At 51.6% G+C, this 26,186-nt stretch overlaps 1 protein-coding gene across 5 annotated transcripts in view; it reads right to left on the bottom strand.

Moving 5' to 3' along the window:
- IGDCC4 (immunoglobulin superfamily DCC subclass member 4) overlaps positions 1–26,186 on the bottom strand; it is an 81,399-nt gene that overhangs the window by 43,089 nt on the left and 12,124 nt on the right. For 2 of the 5 annotated variants that reach the window (XM_068696407.1, XM_068696408.1), the window contains exons 2-3: positions 8,350–8,679; positions 885–1,026 (exon numbers count right to left, since the gene is read on the bottom strand). In XM_068696407.1, the coding sequence (XP_068552508.1) occupies positions 885–1,026; positions 8,350–8,679 (472 nt within the window). Of the gene's footprint in view, positions 1–884; positions 1,027–3,023; positions 3,204–8,158; positions 8,303–8,349; positions 8,680–26,186 lie in introns of those variants that run through there. The other 3 variants (XM_068696411.1, XM_068696409.1, XM_068696410.1) reach the window with 3 other exon arrangements.

The following is a 26,186-nucleotide window of genomic DNA, read 5'->3' as shown; positions in this document are numbered from 1 at the left end:
AGGGACTCTTATCTTTTCCTCCCCCAGAAAACAAGCAAAATTCAGGAACTGTCACTAGATCACCTCCATACATAGGAATAAAATAAATGGCAAGACCACCCAGGTTACCGAGCATACACAGAGCTCTAGAAGAGTCATTAACCCCAAGACAGATCTGTGTGGGACAACAGTAAAAAAAACAACTGGCTCTACGACCACAACCAAATCTACAGAAAAACCGCATCACAGCTCTGTCAGGTACACCCCACAGTCAGATGGGGAAATATTCCTCAAGCCAGGACCCCAAAAATCTTCTACCCCACTTAAATTTGCACGAGAGGATGTGCCAAATGCCGGGGCCTTCCCAGGGTGCAGGATCCGTGCGGTACCAACTGGCCCGATGTCAAGTTTCTCCACTCAGGTTTATGCTGCTGTCTGCCCTTTGGCACGCTCTTCTGTCTCCCTTCAGCACTCCAGATTAGGAGTAAGTGGCTGATAGGGAAAACTGCAGCTCAGGCCTCGTTTAATTACTTTGCTCATTAGCCAGCTTCTACCCAATCAGCCAATTTTATAGACTGAGCGCTTGGTCCATCACTGCAAAGGTTCCAGAACAAGAGATCAGTAACAAAAAAGGGCACGGTTTGGTTGGTGTTTTGTTGGTGGTGCTTTTTTTTTGGTTGGTTGGATGATATTTGGGGAACAACTTATTTAATTTTGGTGTTTTATCAACCTATAAGCATGAATCCCTCCAACACCTGCTCTTACAGCACTTCATTTTTCAGGTTCAAACCTGGTCTATTATTTTTCTCCTCATCCTACCTTTTATGAAGGGTTTTCACATCCTAAGCAGTCACATTTCAGATTTATTTTTTCGAGCTAACCCAGGAAAACAATCGGTGCATCACCTAGGTTCCTGTGGAACGGCTACGTGATCCTTCTCCCAGGTGATGACAGGGGAGGGCAGCCCTTCGATCCGGCACTCGAAGCGAGCCATGCCATTTTCTTCCACTGTCTGCGACTCCGGCTGTTGGAAAAAGCGGGATAAGGCTGGGAAAAGAAGAAAGGAGGGAAGGTTAGTGGCTCGAGATCCTGCTGAGAAATGCAAACCTGTGATGACGCGTGATTTAAGAGGAAAGCTTTTATCTGTGAAAGAGCCTGAAATGTAATCTCTCCTTTTCCTGTGTCCTGCAAGCCCTCAGCGGTCCTAAGGACAGCAACTGAAATGCTTCCATGTGCAAATTTCCTTCTTGCCTCGTTTTCTCCTTCGAAGGCAATAGCATGAGAGAAAAGACAGGCCATCAGCTGGTTTGGCCACTTGCTTTTCTAAATCACTTCCTTGTCTGTTCAGTTTCTCCACCGGAGAACGACACCCAGAATGAGAAAAAGGAGGGGGAAATGCCCTGAGAGGCAAGAGTTTCCCCTCGCCTTGTGGCACCCCCACAGCCCAAATCAAAACAAGGCAAGAAGACCAAAGCCAGATGTCAACTTCCACAAAACTGCCCCAGGTTGACAACGTTGGAGACAAGGCTGAGATCGTAAGGGCAGGAACAGCTTTGCTGAGCAGAAATGAACCTCAGCCCACTCAAACAGATGAGATGTGGCAGCATCTCATGGCCGGAGCATGTAGGGATGCAAACACCCATGTTCTTAAGAAAACGAGGATGGATTTCACACAGGCCAGACCACTCCATCGCTCTCCAAGGTTCATCCCTGTCTATGCAAAACCCTGCTGCTATCAGCAGAGTGGAGGCTGTCCCCCTGTGGCCATCAGCATTCGACCCATCAATAGCATAACCCCACGGCACCTCAGCCACACGCGGTTTTGGATACGCACGCGGGCACCTCAGCTGGAGCAGAAACTGAAATTCTTCTCCAGCAGACCCGGCTCTTGCTTTGAGGAAGTCTCTGCTGAGCTGCCTTTGCTGTTAACGCCACCCAGCAGCACAAATCCTCCAGCGGTGCTGTAACACGAGCTCCAGGAGTCCTGACCGTGGCACAACAAACACAGCAAGTCTCAGCCAGAAGACAGGCTCCATCGCTGCATCGAGCACAGCGCCGGGCTTACAAGGACCCTGGGTGACCTCCTGGTCCCCCACAAGCATGTGCTTGTCCCCCTGCCTCTTCCCAACAGGACCATGACTTCACATCTTACAGAACCCATTCATTTCTGTTCTCTTTGCATTCAGATACACACGGAGTTCATCGCAGTGTTAGCCTGAGGAAGAATGGAGCACGTCGAAAATCAAATGCTTTTACGTGCCCCATTTTAACCCCAGCGTATTCTCAAGTGTCATTAGGGTTTTTCTTGAACTTAAACAGTTATCACTTGCTTAAAGCAACTCACTGCTCTCTGCAACAGTTGCAGGCTGAGTTCTCCCACCAGCTGTCTGCCAAGTGTAGTTTTACAATTCACTACGAATGGCAACGAAAAGCCTTTTCCTGGAAAAGTCTGAAAAATAAATCAGCGTAAGGCCCCAGTTCGGGCAAACGGCTTCAGTGTTTTCAAATACACTCTGCAGAGCACTTTAACACGGCATGATTTCCAAGAACTGCATGAGCTTTTAAGCTCACGCTAGTGTATTGTGCTGGACCCAGAAGTTTAAAAGAAAATCCATCAAATGCAAGAGCACATTCGGGTTGGCATCACCCAAACCACCTCCTCCTGGTGTCCATAATGCTCTGTCCCATTGCACTCTTTTCATCCTACGAGTGTAAAAAAGAGAACTTTGGCAGTCTCTGAAGGGTCAACGTGCCTGGAAATGTCACGAGGGGAGGCAGGAACACCCCTAACCAGATTAATTTTATCGGTATCTGTTCCCTCTGCTCCAAGTCAGGTCACTTGTTTCATTAAGTGGCACAATCCAAGCAGATAGGATGGAGTCCCAAATTTCCAGCTTATGCAGCCCATGGTGTGCGTGAGCAGCGATGCCACCAGCAGCAGCGAAAAGGCTCCATAACCTACAGCCGGCAGCTCCTTACTCTTTTTTTCATCTCCTGTATGCAGTGTGCTAGGAGATGCAGGATGGCCGCCAAACCAGACTTACCTCCACCTATTTTTCCACGAAGTACAAAGGGGTACAAAAGGCAGCAGTGTTTCCTGCGTCCCTGGGGTTCCCCAGGGCACAAAGCTGTCCCAAAGCTGCCACCTTCTCCTCCCCATCACCTGCCGGAGCCTGAAATTCGCTGCTGAGAACCAGAGCCTGCTCCACGCCTCCCGCCAGCCCCACATGCCTGCTGTGCTGGGCTCCAGCCCGGCTCTTCAAAAGCCCAGAGCCAAGAAATGCACCCGTGACGGATTGCTCGTTAGGGTGTGGAGGAGCGTGACTAAAGGGTGACCCTGATTAGGGAGCGCGGCGGCCAGGAGCAGCGCGGCTCCTTCAGCCCCAGCAAGGCCGAGGAAACCCTGCCTGGAGGCTCTGGTGGTGGGGTTTGGGGACTGGGCAGCTCTGCTGCTGGCCCCTGATAGCATCAGGGTAGGGCCCGTGTGGATTGCTGAGGCCAGGATGGGAAAAAATAAATTTCTGGGAGCTCTGGAAGGAGCTGAACAAGCCCGGCTGCGAAGGTCATGCACTGATGGGTGAAGGAGGGGACAGGGAACAGGAGTTTCTTCTCCTGGGGTCTTTTGTGCACAGAAGGGGTGCCCGGGTGGAACAGAGGTGGCAGGAGACGCCTGGCACAGGCTCAGGGCTGGGCTGCGAGCTCGCTCCAAGGCCCCACGGGTACTGGGGAGGGTCTGTGCTTAGCAAAAATCTCAGACTGCAGGTGTGAAGAGCACCAGGACAGCTCACCCTCAGCACTGTGCCACAGCACCACGCTCTGCTCCGCTCCCCCTGCTGCTGGCACCTTAAACCCAGCTGGAGCCGAGCCGTGGTGCCAAGGCTCCCAGCCCAGGGTGCCGGCAGCACGGGAAGCCCAGCGCCCTCCCCCTCTCCCCCCGGGCTGATCCGCACAGGAGGCCCCGAGCTTGGAAAAGCTGCCAGCCAGCAACACTACACCCCGGGCAGAAAATGCTGCCTATGCGAGGAATTCGGCCTTCTGAAACGAGCCTGCTGCTCTCTCCCACAGCGCTGTGCCCCCCGAGCCTCCACGTGCTCGCTCCCCGCGTGCCTTTCCTTATTATCGCTCGGTGTTTCTAAGGTGGGGGCAACTACAGCCCGTGCTGAGACCACATTCAGGGCTAAATGGGATGGGGAGGCAGCAGGGAAATGTGCAGGAAGCCTTAGGGGTGATTTGCCACGGCCCCACAGGGTGGAGGAGGCAGAGCCAGAGCTCAGGCTGCAGGGCTGGAGGGGCACAGGACGGGTGCTGTGCAGCAAACCTTTGTGGGGCTCAGTCCTGCCTCCATACAGATGTCAGCTCCCCATCTACATCAAACAGCATCCAGAAGTCACACCGATGGATGTTCCAGAGCTTGTGCAGTTCTCTGCTGGAAGTTTTCTGCCCAGAGTGGTGGCAAGCAGGCAGAGACCCCCACCGAGACCAGGCTCCGCGCACAGGTCTCCACTCAGCTCCGCACCTAATCCACAAAACAGCATCAAACCCATAAAATAAACCCTTATGATAAGCCCAAATCCCGTTCTCTCAGACACAGTGCGTCACAGAGAGCAGCTCTCCTCGGGGAGAGGAGCACCAGCGTCCACGTGCACTCCTTGCTGCTGGGGCTGCTCCGCCAGCTGCAGCAACCCCAAACCTCGCCGTCAGCTGCTGCCAGCGCCGCGCGGTGCGGGCCCGTTCCCTGCAGGCACAGCAGACGTCTTCATCTGACAGCTACAATTACTGTAATTTTCCAGAACCTCCCTCGCACAAAATGTTTAAGCTAAATTAACAGCTTTAACAAATCTTCGCCAATGTAGTTATTAGCAGGTAGAAAGCTACACCTTCCCAGCACTACAACAACGCCCCTGGTGTTTCCACGTGGGGGGAAGCCTGCAAACCTCACTCCTCAGCCGCCCTGGCTGCGCACAGAGCAGGTATGAGCCCAGCAAGACCCCTCAGTCCCTCCTCCTGCCACCACCACAAGCTGTGGTCGGTGACACAGGTCTCAGTACGCGGGGACGAGGAGCAGCGAGCCGCAGGGCGCTGTTGTGTCACACGTTTATCCAGCACAACACGAGCTGACACGTGGGTCACGCTGGAAGGGGAAGGATGGAGGTCACCGCAGTGTTTCTAGGTTTCCCTGGAAGGCTCTGACGTGGCCAAGACACCGGGTCACCACCGTGCGTGTCACCGCCGCCACTTGTCCCACAAGGGCTGCGCTCCCCAGGCCTCCTTCTCCGGCTGTGGCTGTCCCCAGCAATCCGAGCCCTGGCCCAACGCTGTCCTGCGTGCTCCAGGTGACAGGCTGCACCCCTGGCACACGCGTGAACGTCTTCTTGGCAACTCTGACAGCAGCAGGGCTGCCTTTGAGGCCACCTTGACTGCTCAAGCATGGGCTGAGCGCGGTTTTCCTGTCTGTGTGCGTAACGGGAGGCTTATGCATTCTGGCAGCTGCTGTCAGACAAAAGAGCCATGGGGTTTTTGCCCCTGTTTCACTCCGTTTCTGTAACCACCTCCAGCAACCCACAACTTGGTGATCCCTCTTGGCGCTCCGCTGTCACCTGGGCAGCCCCTGTCAATCCAGCTCTCCGGGGACGCCGTCTGTCTGCTCTGATTTGCCTCTGCGAGCCTCCCCACTCACCTCGGCCTGATGCCTTCCCTTCCCAGCTGGAGAGCCAGCACCCGGGGAAATGCCAGAGCTGCCCTCGCTTTTGGGGCTATCGGGAGGGCAAAGCTGACTCCACCGTGTCCAGCGGAGCAGAAGAAGCACTGACAAAGGCCACTCATTTCACTTAGCTCCTGCACACACTGCTGAACAAAGCTGGTAAGGACCAGGCACGGCACGGGCAGGCAGGAGGAGAGGAGCTCATCCCCACCTCCACGGGGCTCCTGCCTGCGGGGAAGCCCAGCAGGATGTGTCCCAGTCCCCCCAGGACTGCCCGCACACCCACTGCAGCAGGCGCTGGGCCAGCCTGGAGCTTCCTCCTGGTACTCTGCCTACACGGGGCAAGGACTGAACGAACAAAGAAACGACTCAAAGCATGAAGAGCCACGGGAGATGACTCGATATTATGAATACCAAATGTTCTTACTTGTCTTTGCAGTGCTGAGCAGAGCAGAGCCCAGCTCAGGATCTCCTGCCCGGGTCGGGAGCAGGGGCTGAGGCTAACGAAGCCTTCCTCCTGCTCGGGTTTGCTTCTTCTGCCTCGTGCTGGTCAGCAGTGCCCAGGGCAGTCAGCACAAAGAAGAACTCCATCCACACGTAAACAACTTTGGGCAGACTGCTGCATTCAGCCAGCAGGGAAAAAAAAGCCTTCAGGATCCTCGTTTGCACCAGCTGAATGCTAATGCGGCAAGAGCTTCTGCCCAACCCCGAAAAAACACAGCCCGAGATGCATTTCATTAATCAGTTCCCTCGCTGCTCTCCCTCTGGGAATGAATATTGTACATCAGGTGCGTGTGTTTGCCACAGGAGCAGCACCTTTCTGTGCAGATGGCAATAAGATGTGAGTACGCGCAAGGAGAGACAAGCTGCAGAGAGCTCACCTGAAATTCCTTGTTTCTGAGAGACCTGAAATTCCTCGTTTCTGGCTCCTCTGGAAAAATGCAGGGGAAGGGAAAGGCGATTCCAGTCTGCCTCCTGTTTTTGAGAGATCCTCGGACCTGGCAAAGCCTTCGGCTGCTGTCAGGACTCCTGCTTCCTACAGCCATGCTCACAGAGGCCACACGTGCTTGGCCAGACCTGCGCCCCCTGCCTGGGGTACCCAAATGTTAAACACATCACGATGTAACATGGGTGTTTGGATATCCTCTCTGGGCGTTCACCTACGACATCCCTGAACACGTTCAGCAGCACCTCAGCCCCAATTTTCCTAGCCTGAAAACACATTTCAGGCCTGCACCTCAGGGTGCCCCGTGCAGCCGCATCCAGCAGCATTTACACAGGCGGCTGGACTAGAGGGAAGCGTTTCTGAGCTTGCATTATCTCCTAACTTCTCTTGTCTGGGAGGTCAAGGAATCATTTATTGACACTCGTGTACTTAAAATAGCTCTGGTAGCCATTTCTGCACAGAAAGGAATTTTATTCTTCAACGCTGCACAAAGATTCGGCAGTTCAGATCTTGGAGTGTTGTTCTGAGTCTGAACTGAAGCCCAGCCTGAAGAGCCCTCTCTTTCATCTCTTCCATTAGAGAGGGAGATTCACCTCAAAACAAAGCCTTAACTCCAAGAGGAGACACAGATTCTCTGACACACAGAAACGCCTGTCCCAGCTTTGTTGAGCACTGCCCTTCACTGTCGAGCTCTTCCCCTTGAATTCAGTAAATTCTTCCTGCAGCAACATCTGAGCAAACCCTCTGGCACCTCCTGCACTCACCTGCTTCCCAGAGCACCAGCTGCTGGGCTTTGCGCTGGGCACGCCATCCAAGTCCCCAAATACCGTCTGTGCCCCTTCCCAAGTTGTGCTGCCTGCTCACCAGGAGCCCAGAGGAGACCAAGAGCAACCTGCAGACGGACAGGCTGATGTGTACGGCCAAATCCAGCACCTAGACCTAGAGCCCTTTCCCAGCACTGCCATCCCCTCTGCTCTGGGCTATGACCTCCTCCCTGCAGCTCCCCAGTTGAGCTCTCAGCTCCTCACAGGAGGAGCTTTTCCAAGCCCTTTGGAGACCAGGCCACCCTGCCACCACAGACCGTGTATTTCATCAGCTTCCCATTTGCACTGGGCCCAGCACCAAGGAACACTAAACAGGGAGGGCAGCAGACGCCCCTAGCAGGCTGTTATTATCTAAGCTAGCGACCGAGAGCAGGGACAAAGGGGAACTTGGACCCCCTGTGTACAGCCTGGCCTGTTTCCAGTGCCTTCTGCCCTCACGAAGCCATCCACTTCCACTTTCCCACCTCTCAGTGATCAATTCTGATAAAAGAGACGATGCTCAGACTCAAGGCAGTGCTCCTCATCTACATCAGGGGGCAATAAGCCCGCCACGGCCTTGGCTGCGGCTGCCAGAGCTCTCAGAGCCACCTTCCCATGCAGACAGTGCTGACTCAAGGCTCTGAAGTGTTGATTTCCCTGCAAAAACAAGTGCTGGCTTTTGGAGAGCGAGAAGAGTCCTGTTTTTAATTCACAGCTGATGGCACTTACCTGGGAGAGTTGCACAGGATGTTAACAGAGGGTCAAGAGAGACACATCACAGCTAATTTGGGTGCTATCCCAAATCCCACCCACGCGTCATTAGTACAATTTCACTTCACAGACATTATCTTCAGCTCTCTGGGTGGTAACGGTCTGTACAAAGACCAGAGGAAAAGCAGACAAACATGAAACACACTTACTTGAAAATCTGACAGCAGCCGTTTGACTGGTGACAGCCCCTAGGGAGCTGTGAGACACGCAGGAGTAATTACCCTCAGCGCCTGCCCTCTCGGGATATTTGCTGTCCTTTGCCACAGCCTGGGACGAGATGAAGAGTGATCCATTCGGGAGGACACGCAGATGTTCCTGCTCCACTAACGGAAAGCCATTCTTCTTCCACGTGACATTGATCACCTGCTCAACGGGGGCCAGGTTGCAGTCCAAAACCACGGCTTGGTTCGGCTCCAGTATCACCTTTGCGGGACCAGCGCTACAGCTCAGCTCCAGAGAATCCCCTTCCAGCAGCCTCCCTGCAAAGAAAAACAGACACTGGTTCCTTGGGGGTTTCTCCATCACACATCTCTCGGGCTGCAAGCACAGCCAGCACCACCTCTGCTGCTCCCCCTCGTGCCCAGCAGGCGCCTCTTCTCTCCGTGCTTGCTTTTTCCACGCTGGGTTCAAGCAGAGAGGAACACCTGGAGGAAGGTGGCAGGGCAGCAGCAGCAGAAGCAGACACCCAAGATGCTGCAAGAGCCCCAACCTCTCCTTCACCTGCCAGAGCTGCCCAGGAGAAGCGAGGGCTCCCTCCCACGTGCTGCAGACCTCAACCTCCTCGAAGGCTGATGAGCCCCCAGGAGGTGGCTAGCACAAGCCAGGGTGATCGAGCCCAGCTTGGGAACCCCGTGCCAACAGCAAACTGGGTCAGAGGAGACGCAGGATGGGTCAAAACGTCCTCAGGGGGAACTGGCAGAAAGAGCTGGGAACCCAGAACAGCAGCATCTCCCAGTTCACCTAGTGGGATTTTCATTTCAAAGGAAAGCTGACAAAAGAATGGTTCACAATGTGCCCCGAACCCAAAACAAACGCCCTGGATGCATTTTCCCTGCTGCCCTCGGGCACCCCTCCTGCTGCAGCCCGCAGAGCTCAGCAGGGCTCAGGGCTGGCCCATTTCCAAAGCCACGTCCCCGCAGGAGAGCTCCACCTCCGAAACAAGGCTCGGCGTTTCCTAAAAGAATATTGCCATTAATAAAATGCATTTGCCGTTAGAGTTCTCCAGAGACACTAAGTCAATGTTAGCTGGCAGCGCTGCTTCCACACACCAGCAATTTCAATCTCTGCCGTGCTCAAACCATCGCCATCCACTCTTTTTATGGCTCCGCTCCAAATTATTTTGTCACCGCTCCAATCAGAAATGTTTCCTGCCTCTATAACAAGTTTATCAACACTGGATATGAACCACATGGCTCCCTGCCCGTCTCCTATCGCAGAAGGCTACAGATTAATTTTATAGGAATTCAAACACCCTATTAAACCTGCTACTACCTACTGCTGATAAAAGGGCCGCGTTTTAAAGGCGCGTGTGTTAAGCAGGCAATTAGGGGCAATGACACGCAGAATTACACGTGCGGGGAGATGGAATAATTTCGAGGCGTGTGTCGGGGACTACAGGTGCCCCCGAGGGAAGGAGCTCGCCCTGCCCATGCTCGGGGGCTCGTTTGGTGCCCACCCAAGCTGATAGGGACAGGTACACGTCAGACCTGCCCTGATTGCTGGTAGCAACCCACCGAAAGGCAGCCCCCAGCCACACCGTGCTTGTGGAGGCCTTTGAGGATCACAGCAAGCTACAAAACTCACTCACTGACTCCACAGGAGGCCAGAAGAAGTGGGGACAAAGCTGAAGGGGTGCTCTGGGAAGACGCTGCCACTGGGAGCCTTCCATCCAGAACAGCCGCTGCAAAAAACTGCATGAATCAGGAAAAACAAAGCATGGAGCAAGTTCCCAACAAGTGCACGGCCCCTTGCCTCCTCCTTTAAACCCCTCTGCCAGGGACACCCATGGGCAGCCCCAGCACCACGGGCACTGATGCTGGAGGGGCCTCCCCTCACCTTCTTCCTCGCAGAGCTTCCCAAAACATGGGCACCCCGTGTGCCACCGGGCACCCAGCGGCTGTCCTCGCCCCTCCAGACCCTCCACGGGCTCGTGCTCCGTGCCAGGCCCTCCTCATCACTCAGCAACACAGCCCGAGTCTCTGTCCTATTTTCTGTTTCCCTCAGACCGCAATTAAAATGGTATTTTGCTGAAATTACTCCTCCTCTGCAGAAGGTGCAGCGAGATGGGGCAGCTGGCTGGCTCAGGGAGCCAGGAATAGAGCCGAGCTCTGCGCCGCAGCTTCCTACGCCAGCACAGGTCGGTAGGAAGCAATTATCAGCCTCTCAAACTTCAGTCTTTTAAATATCAGCCTGCTCGCGGCGAAGTAAAAACAGCATCGCGGCAGAAGAAACGCTTGTTTTTTTTTAAAAATACACAGTGAGGGTTCTATATCCCTAAATATCGCCCAGCTCTTTTCCTCTAAGGCAAAACCTGGCCGGGTGCAGGCTTCTAGTTGGTATGTTAAAAAAAAAAAGGGGCACTTAAAGAAAAAAGGGGCAAAACTCAGTGCCAGATTGCAGGGCTCACCCACGCCGTCCTGATGGGCTGGTTCAGACCTCGCTCTGCTAGATCAAGGGAGGAGAAAGGACCGGCAAAGGATCCCCCACAAAATACTGCAATTTTGGGGGGCAGGCCCTTTGCACACACAGTTGGAGCAGCACTGCCCAGGATCTGGCACTGCAGAAAGCCTGCGGCCCTACGATGTTCACAGAATGGCAGCAGCTCTCCCTGATGAAGCAAAAAAAAATACCTTCCAGGCTCTGACAATGTAGGAGGAGGTCTGGTTCAAAACACCGCACTAAATTAGCGAGCCTGACAATGAGATAAAAGCCCTTTCAAGGGAAAGGATCAGAAGGGAGTAAAACTACTCCAAGCGAGATCAAAGACAAATGAAATCAGGAATGTTAAGTGCTTACAGAAGCTGCCGACTGTTTCCAACTTCCATTCTTCATCTCCCGGTGACAGAACTGGGTACGACCCTGCTCCAACACCCAGCCACGCGCAGCCTCCTGCTCCCCTTCAGCCCCGTACGTACCGGAGCAGTAACAAATGCAGTGAAAACCACCCAGAAAAGCCATCTCCCTCGTCCAGCAGACACGGCTCCTCCAAGGGATGTTGGCAGCAGGGAGCTGGGCTTCTGAGCCAGAAACCTTCCCACTTACCAGTTGAGGTGGTTCGGCTACAGACCCGTGCCATGGAGCTGCAGAGCTTGCTGCTGCCTTCGGCTCCTCCTGGATGCAGCTTCAAGTGCCAAAGCCCGGCAGATCTGGAAGCTTTCGACTCATGGATCTCTAAATCGAGGGCCGCAAAACCCCGTAGAGCATTCCCCTAAGGAGGGTGACACTGCACGGATGTTCAAAGCAGGCTTTTGTATCACAGATGTGCCAGCCCACTGATACCCAGAAATTACCTAACACAGCTGAGAACATCTCACAATAACATTTGGAAGGCAAAATGGGGAGTGGGGAGAAAGGAGCCAAAAGCAGAGAGGGGATTTGCAAGGAGAGAAGAGCAGAGCACTCTCAGGTAACCAGCACAGCTCATACTGAGCCCCACGAAGCCCAGCAAATTGCTGAGCTGTAACGAGGCAGACAGCAGTGGCTTCGAGACTGTAAATATATGTGCAAATAAATATTTGTGCACATATGGGTACAGAGAGCACATATATGCACGCACACAGTTGTGGATGAACAACAAGTGTACGGAAACGTCAACGTGCCCTGAAGCGGAGGGTCTTTGCTTTGATATTCTCTGGCCCCAGCTCTGCAGGGGTATTTTATTCTCTCCCCTGTTGCTAATACCTAGGATACTTTATGCGACAATAAATAAATAAATAGAACAGCCCAAGAGAAAAATGTTCTTTTCCCACATCTACTTCCATCACTTCCTCTGCTCCCATTACCCATCCATCCACCTCCGCTGTCCAGGCCCAGCCAAATAAATGGAAAAGTCTCCTGTTGAGTGGCAAAAAAAAGAAACGGGGCCTTTCGGATGACTGCAGGATGTGAAATCTTCGTGGCACATAAGCGTCCCCTGCCCTCCGCAGCAACCCCAAAGCAGACACCTCCAGCCCACGCCTCCCCTCCCAAAGCATCCCAACGCAGCGCCAGCGCCCACTGCTGCGACCTCCTTCCCTTCACACCAGACGGAGGCATCGAGCGAAGGGGAAAAAGAATCAATTCTCTGCTTTCCACGCTTACGGGGCTATAAATAACCAGGTGAAGCACGAGCTCGCAGCACAGTGAGGTTTGACAGATTCCTCACGTGTAATTACTCGGTCAGAGGCAAGACCCTCAGAGCAATGTTTTCCCATCAAGAATCGCGCTGCTCCAAGCCCATAAATCAGGTGGGAGCTCGCTCTCGGTGGCTGAGGCCGGCAGGGAAAACCACTTGTCTCCTTGTACGTACGGTTATTTCCCTTCCCTGGGATTTCAGCACCTAAACCGAGGAGGAAGGACGCAGACAAGTTGAGATGCTTGTGGGGAAATTAAGGCTATCGGCAGTAAACGCGTCCTTGAGCTCTGCTGGGCAGCACGAGCAAATAAAAGGGTACCGTGCAACGCGAGGCTGTGTTTGGAGGAGGAGGAGTTGTGTTTTGGTCATTATTTGGAAAACAAAACCACGCTGGCATAAACCAAAGGGGAGGCCCTTCTGTGTGAGCCATTGGTGCGTCTGTGCCTCTTCGTAGAGCATCTCCCACGGCTGGCATCAGGAGGGATTTGTTCCATCAGCCGACTCAGTAAAAGCACCGTGACTGAAACACTGCTACAACAACAAGGTGCTTGATGTTATGGCTTGGGAGCACCCACCACCCTGCAGCAGAGACCCCAAAATTGCTGCCCTGCTTGCCCTGAGAGCCCCACAGCCACAGGACCAGAGGGGACCCTGCGAGACCTGAGGTCCCAAGGCACTTTGGGCTCTCTGTCACCCACCCCAGACCCTTCCATCAGACACACGGGGCAGCCCTGACAAGGTTTAGACCTTAGCTTCAAGACAGGGCTGAGCGGGGCCCCAGGATCAGCTCGAGGCCAGGATCCAGCCCACGGACAGCCTCCAGCGCCTCCCCCCCCAAAAAAAAAACCTTTAACGCTTCCAACCCAAAGCAAACAACACTGCGCCGAGCCAGACAGGACCCGTTACAGCGCAGGCCTTGGGAGATTAATACTTCACAGGGAGCAAAGTCCAAGGGTTTCGAACCTGACACACTTCCAGGGCTGACATCACTTGGAGCTCTTGGCAGCCGGAGGTTTTCCTGGGGAGCCGCGGCGGCGCTGCAGGTCCCGCAGTGCCTGGAGCCCGGCCAGCCCCTTTCCTATCCCCAGCACATCTGGAGCTTTGGTAGAGCCTCGTGCACCTTGCAGGGCTCCGGCCAAGGAAAACCTTCCCAGGAGGAGCGAGGAAAGAGGCTGGGACGGGGCAGAGGGCTGCTCGTCGTGTGTGTTCTGCGGGATGCGGGGCGCTAAGGGGGGGAAGGAGGAGGGCTGCTCCCTCCCCTCCGCACCCCGCGGGTGGTGGCAGGGAGTCAAGGCGCAGTTAAAGCCTCGGCGCCGTCGCCTGTCTTAATTTATGTATTTATTTTGGATGCTGAGCTCGGGGAACTCAACAGCACAATTAATCTCATTTAAGTGGGAGTGAACAGCACCAAAGGAAAACCGGAGTTATTGCTTCCAAAAGGGTTTTCCTATCAACAAGCCGACTACTGTGCTATTATTCTGCCGCAATGTCACCTTCTGCTGATGCTCTTCAGATGCTCTGAGAGCCGTAGAAAATCTTTAAGTTCCCATTGTCTAAGTCAGAGAGCAGCTATACTTCAGCGTGTCCCCATGAAAGCAACACAAAGCCCTCTTTCTTCTCGGGAGCCTTATGCACTGACAATTAGAAGTCAATAGCTTGGTCTCAGTCCGTTTTAGGGCAACTGCACTTGCCAAGGAGCAACCCAGAAAGGAATCTGGATGGAGATCTCAGACTAAGGCTGCACCCCGAGCACTCAGCACCAGCAGCACCAACAGCAGGGCCCAGGGAGCTGTGGGGTCAGAGGCTCCAGTTCACAAAAATTCAGCTTCCATGATCTCCATCAGCATCTCAAAGACCAGTAAATACCAAGGTTTTCTATCCTTTTTTTTTTTTTTTTCCCCCCCAGGAAACATTCTTCCACCCAGCTGTAACGAGATCTGTGAGACGGAGGGGTCAAGATCTTCACGTTCCCTCCCCAGCACCACCACCAGATGTTACTGCAACTTTCCAGCTCGTAAGGCAACACGAGCGAGCTGCAAATAAGAAAGCAACACCTTCAGCCTGTGCTCAGCCTCTCTGGAACAGGAGGCTCCTAAAAGTACCTTCAGGGCTGCTGGAAAGCTCATTTTATTAGCACTCGGTAACCACGCGCAGCTGAGCGATCCCAGCGCTGAGCAGCCCTTGCCAGCGGGGGACAGGCCTTACCCTGTTCCTGCACGTAGCAGGGCCTGGTGGTTTATTTAATAATGCACCACCTCCCACTGCTGCGGGGATATTTATCCAGCCGGCAGCCAGGGACTCTCAGATCATCCCTGTCACCCAGCAGAGCCCAGCCTTGAAAGGAGCAGCCGGGTGCCTGCAGCGCTCTCGCACCACGCTGGCTGCTCCTGTGCAAGGGGTTCGGTACGGTGCCGTGCCCTGCACAGAGCTGCTGCAGGGCCCCTCGTGTCCCCAAACATGTACGAACCCAGGGTGAGTGCTGTAGGGTGAGCACGGTCCCGTGGAGATGCCCAGCAGCTGGTTGGTCCAACCAACTTGGTTGGTTTTGATGGCTGCAGCAGGATGACAGCTCAGGAACTGCATTTTAGACATTTGTAGGATGGTCGCAGCGCCTTGCTCTGAAGTTTTTAGAGGGTCAGGGTCCAGACAGTCTTCTGAGTGAAGTGCTACCTGGGAGCAAACACACCTGAGCCCTATCAACTGCATCCATCCAAGCAGGTGAGCTGTGGGGTCCCTGGAGAGGTGAAAGCAGCCCGGTTACTGCAACAAACCCAGCGGAGGAAACACGCTGCCAACAAAGATACCCTCTTCCTACAGCCCTGCTTCACTTAATTATAAGGATCTTTGCCTCTCACAATTCTTTACGAGGCTTTGTGGCTTCGGGACATCGATCCGAAGCCATCATAGCGGTCCATTATTATATTTTCACATGTATACAAAGCCCTTCCATTTAAAAGTTAAATTAATCACAACTTATCGATTTGTTGTAGCAGGCTCTAAATGCAGCTCTGCCTAAAGAACCACGCTGGGCAAGAGGCCCTCGTCTTTGTTCTGTTCGAACCCCCGGTTAGAAACAGGAGCAGAAAGGATGGCACAAAAAAAAGGCGTTATCTAAACCAAACACAACGCCACATCACTGCTCACACACCACATCCGCAAAGCTTGATATTATCATCTAAAGCTGTGATTAAGGTAAATAGGTTAATGACTAGATTCACTTAGATAAAAAGCAAAAGCTGCCAAAGCCCCGGGTAAACGAGTAGCTCTGAGTATAAATACCACGTGCCAGGCATCAAGGAAATAAAGCAGCAGCAAAGGTTTCCATCCCAGTGGTTTTAAGGACGTTTCTGATGCCCCTAATGCTGAAGCCAGCTGCAGCTGCGCAGGACCAGAGCCACCAACCCACGGTGGATGTCACCTTGCTGACTCAAAAGTGGTCCATCAAAGGCTAGAGCTGATTTCTACGAAGGAAGAAGTGCTCTCATGCTTCAGTGCAATCATCAGGTTTGCCAAAGCCCCTTATCTACAGATGACGACTACCAGATAGGGATAAACGCAAAACCAGCCCTCAGCAGAGCTCAGTTGCATCGAGGTGTGTGTTATTCTAATGCATCTCCTGCAAACAAATGGTCCAGAAAGATGAAACAAATCGATAGCAGTAATAATTTATTCATTGCGTTGAATTGTCAATGGCAATCATAATGCTGAAGCGCTTGACTCTTTCGTGAAGGTTAAGTCCTTGTTATTTCCTCCTCTCTGACCCCAGAAAGGCTTTTGAAACAGTAGCTGAAGGCAAGAGGAGGCTAAAATCTAGACTTGTTAAGCCAAGCCTTCTTCAGGTCCTGTCCCCACTGCTGGGAGCAGCACAGGGGGAGCAGCCCCAGTACCATCAGCAGCAGCCTTCCTTGCACTGAAGAAGTTACTGAAGTGCCAAAGTTAAAGGCTAAAACCCCTGAAAACCACTTCGCAAATCCCACCTTGCCCAAACCAGGGAGGGCTGAGCTGCTTCTGCCCCTTCCCCACCTGCTCCACGCCAAGCACCCGGCGTGAAAACATCTCTGCAGAACCCTCCTCCTCCGAGCTGTCACCCTGCTCCTCTTGAAAAGCCAAGAGGGAACAGCTGAGAGCAGCTCTGCTGAAGCTGCTGCAAGCGTGGGATGCACGGGGAGCTCAGGACAGGGCCTCGGCTTCACCTTCATAAATGTACAGTGTGGAGGCAGATTAACATTACAAGCTTGAACAAACACACTGGAACAATAACGCATCAGAGTCCTGTAATTGGGCCCTGAAATACACTTACCGAAAAATACAGACCAGCTGCAACGTTGGAAATGCTCCTAATGCAATCCAAGGTAATTATTGGTAACAGACCATCAAACAAGTGCATTAATATGCTCTGATCAGAGAGAGAATCAGATGGACAGTCTGGCACAGCAGCTTGTACCTGCAAATTATGTAAATTATTTGAAAGAGCAAAGCCCCAAAGCCCTAGAAACACTAACTGTAATGAAAGTTATTAAATGCTATTTTTGCTAGCTGCTGGTGTTAACAGTCTAAGGCCCATTTGCCGAGGTAACTGTAATTTTGCTGCCGAGCTGAATAAGCCTGATATTTGCCATTTTAAAGGGCTCCATCAAGCTAAAATGACTGGCTTGGATTTGCATGATTTCGTGGGCAACATTTAAACACATAACTACTTTTGGCATTTTCTCGCCGATGTTAGAGAGGAAATCCAGCCATTTGGGTTCTGTGAGATGCAGAAGTTCCTGTTTTTATTTCATGCATCATCGCCACGTTTGATCTGCAAACATCACAGGAGACTCTGAACCGATCTCCTGGTACAATGTTATCTATTTTTGTACTTGAACTATTTAAGTTTAGCGTATTTTTAGGATATACTTTCATCTTTCAACGCCTGAGAAAGCTAAAAACATGCAATACGATACAATCTTCAGTGTTATGCCTCTTGAGAATAGTCACTTAACTAGAAACTAATATTATCAGACAAAATACACAAAGATCCTCCACCTATGGGCTATAATTAAAACTCCAAGTACATTTTGTGGCTGGTTTCCTCTCAGTTAGTGACTTTATGACTCAGAAAATAAATAAATAAGAACACAATAAATGGAATAATATTCAGCTCCAACAGCGAGTATCTCATCTGTCAATTCTTCATTACCCTACAGAGGAAAAAAATAAGCAGCACATCCAATTTCAAACCCTGGGAAAAAAACAAATCAAGGCACAGAGGAATGGAACAACATCCCCACTGCAGGGCTGAAGCTAGCACCAAATAAACCTGTATCCTCTCAACCAACGATGCTTCAGCCTCTGCACCTCAGGCTGATATAGGCAAAATCATACAAGCATTAAAGATTGTATGATTTTGAAAGAATTTTGAAAGAATTCATGATTATGAAAGAATTTCAAGATCATCTGGTCCAACCAACGCCCCACGCAGCCCCGCTGCAGCGTGAAGGAACATCCTGGCCTCCTCTGCTTTTGAAGACCTCCAGAACTTGGGCCATGCTTTGTAATTTCCAATGCAGGACACCGTCTGCTCCCAAAGACTCTCCCAACTCCAAGGCATGAGCACAAACCCAGCGAGCACCAGCATGGTCCCCAGGGGACCACATGGTGCAGTTCAGCGCCCAATTTGCTTCCCAGTAGTGTGGGCATGGTGAGCATCACCATGGAGTGCAAGAAAGCTCGGAGGCAAGGACACAAGGAAAGGTGTGCTACAGGGAAAAGAGGACACAGGCCCTTTGAATCTGCCCTTGCTTGGGTGTATAAAGCCTGTGAAGGATGATGATGACAACAGCCGGTGTAATTTCTTGGTTGTCTCTGCCCACACTCACCAACCCTGCACCAGGACGCACAGCTCCATTTGCAGCCAGACAGAAACAAGGGGCACAACTGCAGGTAGTGGGGAAATGCTCCTCCATCACGTGCACTTTCCCCTTCTCGGGCTCCGCTTCCCGTTGCCTCGCCTGTCATTAAAAGGGACTTACACTGTGCTGCCGAAGGATGCGGTGCGATCAAAACAGCCGTGAGAGCCCCGAAAAGCACGTGGAAGCACAGCTCAAGAGATATTTACGAGCGCAGACCAGAACAGCACCAACTCTCCCGAGTATTTCCACTATTTACACTGAGATCAGAAAATTAAAATGATATTTTACGCTTAATGGCTCGAACAAGACCTGCGAAGTCCTTCTCGCGGTCCCATTTACAACAAACGCCAATGACAGAGCAGCAGATGGTCAGAAACACTCCCCTAGAATATTCAGGCGATTCAACTTGAATCCGTGCCCAAATCATTTAACTTTAATGGATTCTTTCATTAACAACCAAAGAAAGGGAATATGGTTGCCAGGACATTAAAATCACTTTTTCAATTATACTGTTATAAAATCGAACAAATTAGCTGTAATTCTTAGCTGAAGCCTAAATGGAAGCACGACTTTATGAAAGAAATGAAAATTGATTTGGATTAGTGGGCATCAAGGGCTTTTTAAAAATTAACAAGATTCTTATGACTTCATAGCACGGATGGATTAGCTGGAGGTTTCACTGCCCCGCGTTTGTTACCTGCCAAAGCGCTGCAGCTGGCTTCACAGCATTTGTTACAGCAGGTTTTAATTAGGCTGAGGGAAGAGGATGCAAAGATAGGAGCTGGAACCAAATTTCTGGAGAAGCTGGGCGGTGCCCGAATTCACCCCTTGGACCTGGCCCAGAAGAGTCTTGGCAAAAAATGGGAAAATCAAAACCTCTGTGCTTTAGTACAATAGGGACTGCAGGCTGGGTGATTTCGTTTGGGGTGGTCTCGCTGTAGGATCAAAGCAAAACTGCATTAGATGCTTCACAAAAAATAAAGATCGAGCCCAAGATGCAAAGAAATCACAGCCTTAATGCAGACTATTAAAAAACAAACAGGTGAGGATAACCACAGAAGAATGATCAAGAAAGAGCAATTCATAAAGGAACCAGGAGCTGTGACGTGGGGCAAAGGAATATAGCTCCCAGATACAAGGGAACTGCAACAGAGCAGTGGGGTCACTCTAGGAAGGAAGAAAAATTGCCTCTGCATTGTATATTACAAGCTTAATGAATGAAACATTCACTGAACACAGCTTACAAGGATCCTTGGATGATTTTTTTAAATTAAAAAAAAAGGAAGGTGGCAAGATGGCACTACAAACCTGCTCTGGGTGCTGAGACACAGACGGGATGTTCTAGCACACCCCAAACATCCCCAGGACGATGCGGTGCCGCGAGCACCTGCCAGCTGGCAGACCTGGCCTCGGTAAGGTAAATGCAGCAGAACATTTCAAAACCATTTTCATGAACTCTTGCAACACGAAGCACTTTAGATGATTCCCCCTTTACCAGTCAGCACTTCATAGTTAGTTATTTCCCCTCTTTATTGCAACACAGTGGTTGACAATTTGCATCAGTGAAAGCTGGCTTGAAAAGTTAATCTTTCTTTGGACAATCCGGGATATTCCTTCTTTGCCATATTCCCAATTTGTCACCCCATATCTGGCTCTCTGATGTGTCACAGGGTGGGATTTTTCAATATATACCCAGCTATTCCCTTTGAGCCAAGCTTTGCAGTGTAACCTGTGCTCTCCGTGTACTTGTTAGCTGTTTTTGGATGTAAGGAAACAGAATAACATCCTAATACAGAAGCTGTCCAGCTCCACCTGCCTTCAAATTCTTTCAGGGGTCTCAAAACCAGGGGACCCCTTGTTTTTCTGTTGTAACTCACGTGGCAGGATTTAGCCTAGTGGAATAGCAACTGTATAGGCAAATAGAGCACTTGGAATTAAGAGGTTTTATCTTAAAAAAAGATAGCTACTTGCAAAGCTTTGAGTTAGAGTGTTTTAAGAGAGGACACCCCCAGGTGCAACTATCACTGCCTGTGATTTTTCTGTAAGGCAAAGCAGAACTGGCCTAAGCAATGTTTTTTTTTTTTTGTTTTGTTTTCTACTGTTCCGCCACTGCAGTGGAATAGGAGCATTCACACATCAAATCACCGTGCTTCTGCTGAATGGCAGCAAATGCCAGGGTAGGAACAGTAATTTCCAGCTAAAAGCGCAGGAACTTCCTGACCCAAGCTGCCTGACACATCCAACCAGCACAGATGAAGACATTTGCCCATACCTGTGAAATCTGGCCTCCCAGGATCGTGCTGCTCACAGGCAGAAAGCTGTGCACACGCAGCACCTTCCTGTACATCAGCGGGAATTTAACAGCGCCTGTGGGGGCTTCTGAATATCCACTTTGATTGTCTCTGAGAAGAAGCTTATTATTATTGCAATTATTAGCAACAATTATACAACTATTATATATGTTAATATATGTCAACAGAATAAGGATATTAACATATTCTCTACAGGGTATTCCACAGAATTAATGAGATCGAGTAATGAGCCTAACCTCTCTGACATCTCGCTGATGCTTATTTCTAAGCAAGCTACCGAATTCAGCAGGCATCTGCTCCGACAGAGCACCGGGGCTGCAACTCAGGACCTGCAGGTCAAAGGGACAGGAATGCTGATGAACAAAGTTTGTGCCTGGCTCGGGGCAGCGATGGAAAAGGTAGACATGTATTTGCTTCGGGTACCCGTGCTAGAGAGCTAGCACCCTCTTCCACGGGGCTGGCAGACAGTTTTGAGCAGCCACATCTCACAGCACGCCAGCTGCCTGCTGCAGTGAATGCCAATCAGCCCCCGAGAGCTCTCTGCCATCGTCACGTTAATTAAAGCACATCTCAGGGCTGGCCCTACCTCCAGTCCCACCTCTTCACGAAGACCTTCAGCGCTGCAGGCTGGAGGAGGAGACTCCAGCGAGGCTGCTGCTAACCAGATGATGTTTTGCTCGTGGTTTTAGCTGGCACACAGGGCTTCTCGTCCTCTGACACCTTCCCATCTCTCTCAGGGGGGAAATAATGAGAAATAAACTCTGTTCAGTGCCCTGAGAATAGATCAAGGCAGCCTTAAAGACAGGGAAATACACCCCAGGGCCCTCAGGCCAGCCACAGGGGCAGCCAAGGGAACTTTTGTATTACTTTACAACTTACCACTCCTACAAGCTGGCTACTTGGTAAGAAGAGAGAACTATTTCAGCAGCAGACCCTAAAAGCCCTAATTTTGGTGTACTGAAATCAGCAACAAGATTCCCACGGACTGAGGGTGGAAGATGCAGCCCCAGAGAAGCTGCGAACACAACCAGCATCTGTGACTCCCCCACGAGACCCCCAGCACACAACGGTGTAAAAATTACACACACGGGGACCTGATGTTGCCTCCTGGAAAACAATTTTGGAGTTTTTCTGCCTGCATTTCGAAGCACACCGCAGTTGTCCTAGGAAAGCCCAGAGGCGACGCTGCCGGGGACCTGCTCCTGTACCTCACTCAGCCTGCGAGCCAGACAGCGCTGTCAAAGGGCAAAGAATACACTCTGCAAACAAAACCTCTTTGTTCCTCTAATTTTGTTCCAGTTAAGTCAGTTCAGCTGTTCCATACAACCAGTCAAAAACATTCAGCATTTCCCAAAGTATTTTAAGACTTCAAAGTTGGAGGTTTTATTTTGACAGTTTTTAAACTGCACAGCTTCTTTTTTTCTTTACAGATTTTTTTTTTTTGCATTAAAAACAAAGCTGTTTAATAAATTAAGCTCCAACACAACCACTGCCACTCTGCTTTTATCATGGCTCCAATTAAAAAACTGTTTCTTGAAGACAGCTAATGGCTTCTGAGAAAAAAAAAAATCACACGGGTGTTTCACTGAGAACGTTTCCAGTAGACTCCATTTGTTAAAACTTGTGATTAAGACCAAACTCCCAGTACAGCTGGCTCAAAACTGGGGTATTTAAAGTTTGCCCAAGCTGCTGATCTCAACTCAGGACTTCCCAGCCTTAAATGAATGTGTTTACCCTAAAAAAAACAAACTGGTCTCTGGGTCCATTTGTGCACCTCCCACCTCAAGCCGTGTCCATAGCTGCGATCCCTCTGTCACAGTAGGGCTGCAGCAGAGGAAACCAACCCTTTGGGAAGGTCTGGGGAGGGTCTGTGACCCCAAAAGAAGTGGGGAAGGGCTGCTGTAGGCACAGGAGGGACCTCACGTGCCCTTATGTGCAGGTAGATGCTCACAGTTACCTGGGCACAACAGAAGCGGTGGCAAGGCTGAGAAAAAGCAGCAGGCAGCAAATACCTCTCCGGCACGCACTGATGAGGAAAACGCAGGAAAAAACATTATTTAGCAGCTCGGCAGCCAGGAGCTGATGGGGAGCAGGCTGTTCCAGAACAAAACCTTTTCCACATAACCACCCAGGCAACAGATCTGACCTTTTCATCCACGGCAAGCAGGCAACCCGCCGCTGAACTCATTACCGCGGGAGCTCTGCCCCTCAGAACTGTTTTGTTAGCAGGCTCGGGGCCGGGCCTGTGTTGACACCGATCGCCTCCTGGCAGGAACAGCTCGGGGACGAGACCTGTGCTGAAACCAAACCTGCCTGAACTCTCCCCGCGTAACGTGAGCTTCGCACCCTGGTGCTGACGCTGTCCCGACGCCGAGCGGGGAGCCGGGCAGGCAGGCGAGGAGCCGCTGTCTTCAAAAGCAAACAAAAGAGGGTTCTAAACATTAATTAGCTTCCAGCCGCCGGGTGCGATCGCAGCTTTGCGAGCACACCTCCGAGGGCTGCTTCCGAGCAGGGCCGGGGCTCGGCACCGTCACGGTGCCAGCAGCTCAGGCCCTAATCCCATCGTTTGGAGGCCAAAGCTCCGCTCGCACGGTTCACGGCGCGGCCCCCAACCAGCTGTGTCAGCACAAGCGAGGGAGCGGGATCAAGCAGCCGTGGGGAGGGAGCTTTTAAGCCGGCGACGCTGCCAAATGCTTCATATCACAGCCCTGCCGATTTGCATTTCTGCCTTGGGCCCCATCTGTAGCTTCCCATCCATGTAAAAGCCGTCCCGAGGGAGGAGGAAGGCCACTGTCCATTTGTTCGACACATCCCAAGCACGTCCAGTTTCAAACGAGCGAGGTGGTGAAACCCCTAACGCTAATCTTTTTGGGGAGGTTCTGCATCTCTTGTCATCTCGGGGGGGCAGAGGAAATCAGAAATTGAGCCTAGAAGGCAGGTCTCCAAACATAGCCTCAGTTAAATCACTTTGCAGTAACACGTAAGGAATAGTGTCTTCAGAACATGGTTACATCCTGTTCCAGAAGCCTTAATGGGCCATATTTTTAGCCCAGGAACAACCTGAAAGCCAGCACAGACACACTGCAGCACTGAAACTGTGTCACTGCAAAGCTATTTCATTATCAGCCACAGCTCTCCTCGCACAGAATTTCTTCCATGAGCCCAAAGGAGCTGCTGCAGGGTTTTTCCAGCGTGCACCTGTGTAGGGTAGCCAGGAACGAGCCCAGTTCACCGTGTAGAAGTTGAGAACCAGGAGAAAGAAACCAAGGAACGCAGGAGATGGGTCCTTTGAACAAACAGGGCTCAGCAGAGGTCACTGCAATGACTTGGAGCTGGAGGAGGGCCAGGGCACTGTGCAGGCATCTGTTGGAGATCCCACCCAGGCGCCAGGCAGGCATCCTCAGACACGTGCTGGCTGCAGGAGCGGGGCAAGCGGGAGCTCAGGCTGCGACCACACATCCTCCTGGGCTCCCGGTACCTGCAGCAAGGAGCTGCCCAGCACAGCCGAGGAGTTAACGCTGCACTCGAGTGAGCACAGGGTGCCAAGGAGCTCTGCACCAGCCTTTTCGATTGAGCAGCTCTGGCAGGGACTGCAGGCTGGGCTGGGAGCAGCCAAACATCCTCCTGTTCCAAGGGACTGCAGATCAGGAGCCTGTCCTTGAGGAGAAGCCCACGGTGCTGAGAGCACGGAACAAGCAGGGGGTGATGCTGGTGGTCCGTGTTTTACAGGGGTTTTAGTGTGGGTGGTGGGCAAACCTGGATATAAAATGGATCCAGAGATGTCAGTGCCAGGTACCCCAAGGTCATTTCTGCTCACACTGAGAGATCTGAACAATTCAGCAGCTCCTGCAGCAGCTCACCTGAGCCCTGGCTTGGACGCTGCTAGGGACTCCTCCAAGGCTCACAAGGTGCAGGATTGCTGCTCCTACCCTGTCCAAATGATGCCCCCTGGAACAACGTGGAGACAGGGCTAGGGACAGACACAGCCCCAGCCCTCACCACGCATAATTCTGGGGGTGGGAGAATCTGCGTCGCTGTCCTCTTCCCCCCGAAGGGCAAACAGGTCACAGGGATGCCCTCAGCAGATACTGGTAAAGCTGAGACCCTTTGAGGTTTGTCTGACGCAGAGGGGCAGCATGAGACTTTGGTGGCTCTCAGCCTGCAGAGACAAATTTCACCATGCTTTTCTGAAAGCTGCTCCTTCTTGCGCAATCCTGGAGGAGGGCTGGAGCAAGAAAGCACCCACACGGTCCTTATCTCCCTCATTAGGAAGGAAAGACGTTGCCCAAGAACCTAAAATTGGCTTCTCCTCGGAATCAGCTGCAAAGCTGTCTCAGGAAAGGTAAGGTACGTTATCTGCTGGCAGCCCGACCCACTCCAGTGTGATACAGAATAATAAAACCATTAGTTCTGTGCAATCAGACTATTACACTGTTGTTTTACATGGCAATAAGTTAACAGTTCCTCACTGTTTGCTTTAGGAAATCTATTCCTTGAAAGATCTATAAAATTATGAACTCTTGCTCCAGTTTGAAAACGTAGGCACGAGCAGGGATTCCTGGCCTCTAATAAGTCCCATTCCCCTACCAGCAAACACCAGCTCGTAGGAAACATCTTTTGTTTATTGGAAGCAAATCGCAACGTGGACGTTTTAAACAAAAAGAAGGTGGGAGGCTGAGGGGAACAGACTATGTTTTCCACTTTTCATTTTGCCTTGTGTCTAAACAAACAGCTCCCAACAGCTTTGTTTTCCAAACCAACTTTCTCCCAGCTGCTGCCTGGAGCCACAGAAAGGGAAAGCCATACCCAAAATGTGCAGGGATTGCTTGATTTCCACTCTCTTCACCCAGCAATCAGTGTCGTGGATATGCAAGCCACGTGGAGCATTATTAGGAGGAAGCCACAGCCTTGCAGAGCCTGGCTACAGGGAGGGTTTGCTCAGCCCCCCAAGTCATGCAGGGGGGAGCCAGCATTTTGGCAAGCTTCTGTGCCAGCTCACTTGCCGCAGGACCAGACCTGTCGCCTTCCACCCAGCCACAACACACATCAGCTTGGAAGATGACTCTGAATCCATACAGCAACAGCTATGGTGGAAGACCAGAGAAAGTAATTCTTCCAGATCAGCCACCTGTGGCATCTGAGCAACAAGCTCCTACCCTCAACACTTTTAGCTCGGGATCTTGCCTGTTCCCATAATGTAAAGGCACCACAAGGACACTCTCACCCCCAGAAAATCCAAGAAATTGCGCTAGGATGGAGTACATCTCATGTTTCTGAATTTTTCATTATTCTAAAGATCAAAGATCTTAATCATCAAAGACCTTTCTCATCCCTCTGCCTTCAACTGATGATCAAGGCATCAACTCCTCTCTCCCTTTTTGCTACGCTGGGTTATTCAGACTGGATCTGTTTCAGAAGCTCTGCCTGCACAAGAGACGTGGCAACAT

This window comes from Anas acuta, chromosome 12 (genome assembly GCF_963932015.1).
Source record: "Anas acuta chromosome 12, bAnaAcu1.1, whole genome shotgun sequence".
Lineage (NCBI taxonomy): Eukaryota > Metazoa > Chordata > Aves > Anseriformes > Anatidae > Anas > Anas acuta.
Note: the sequence above shows the minus strand (reverse complement) of the source record. Positions and strands in the feature narration are given on the sequence as shown.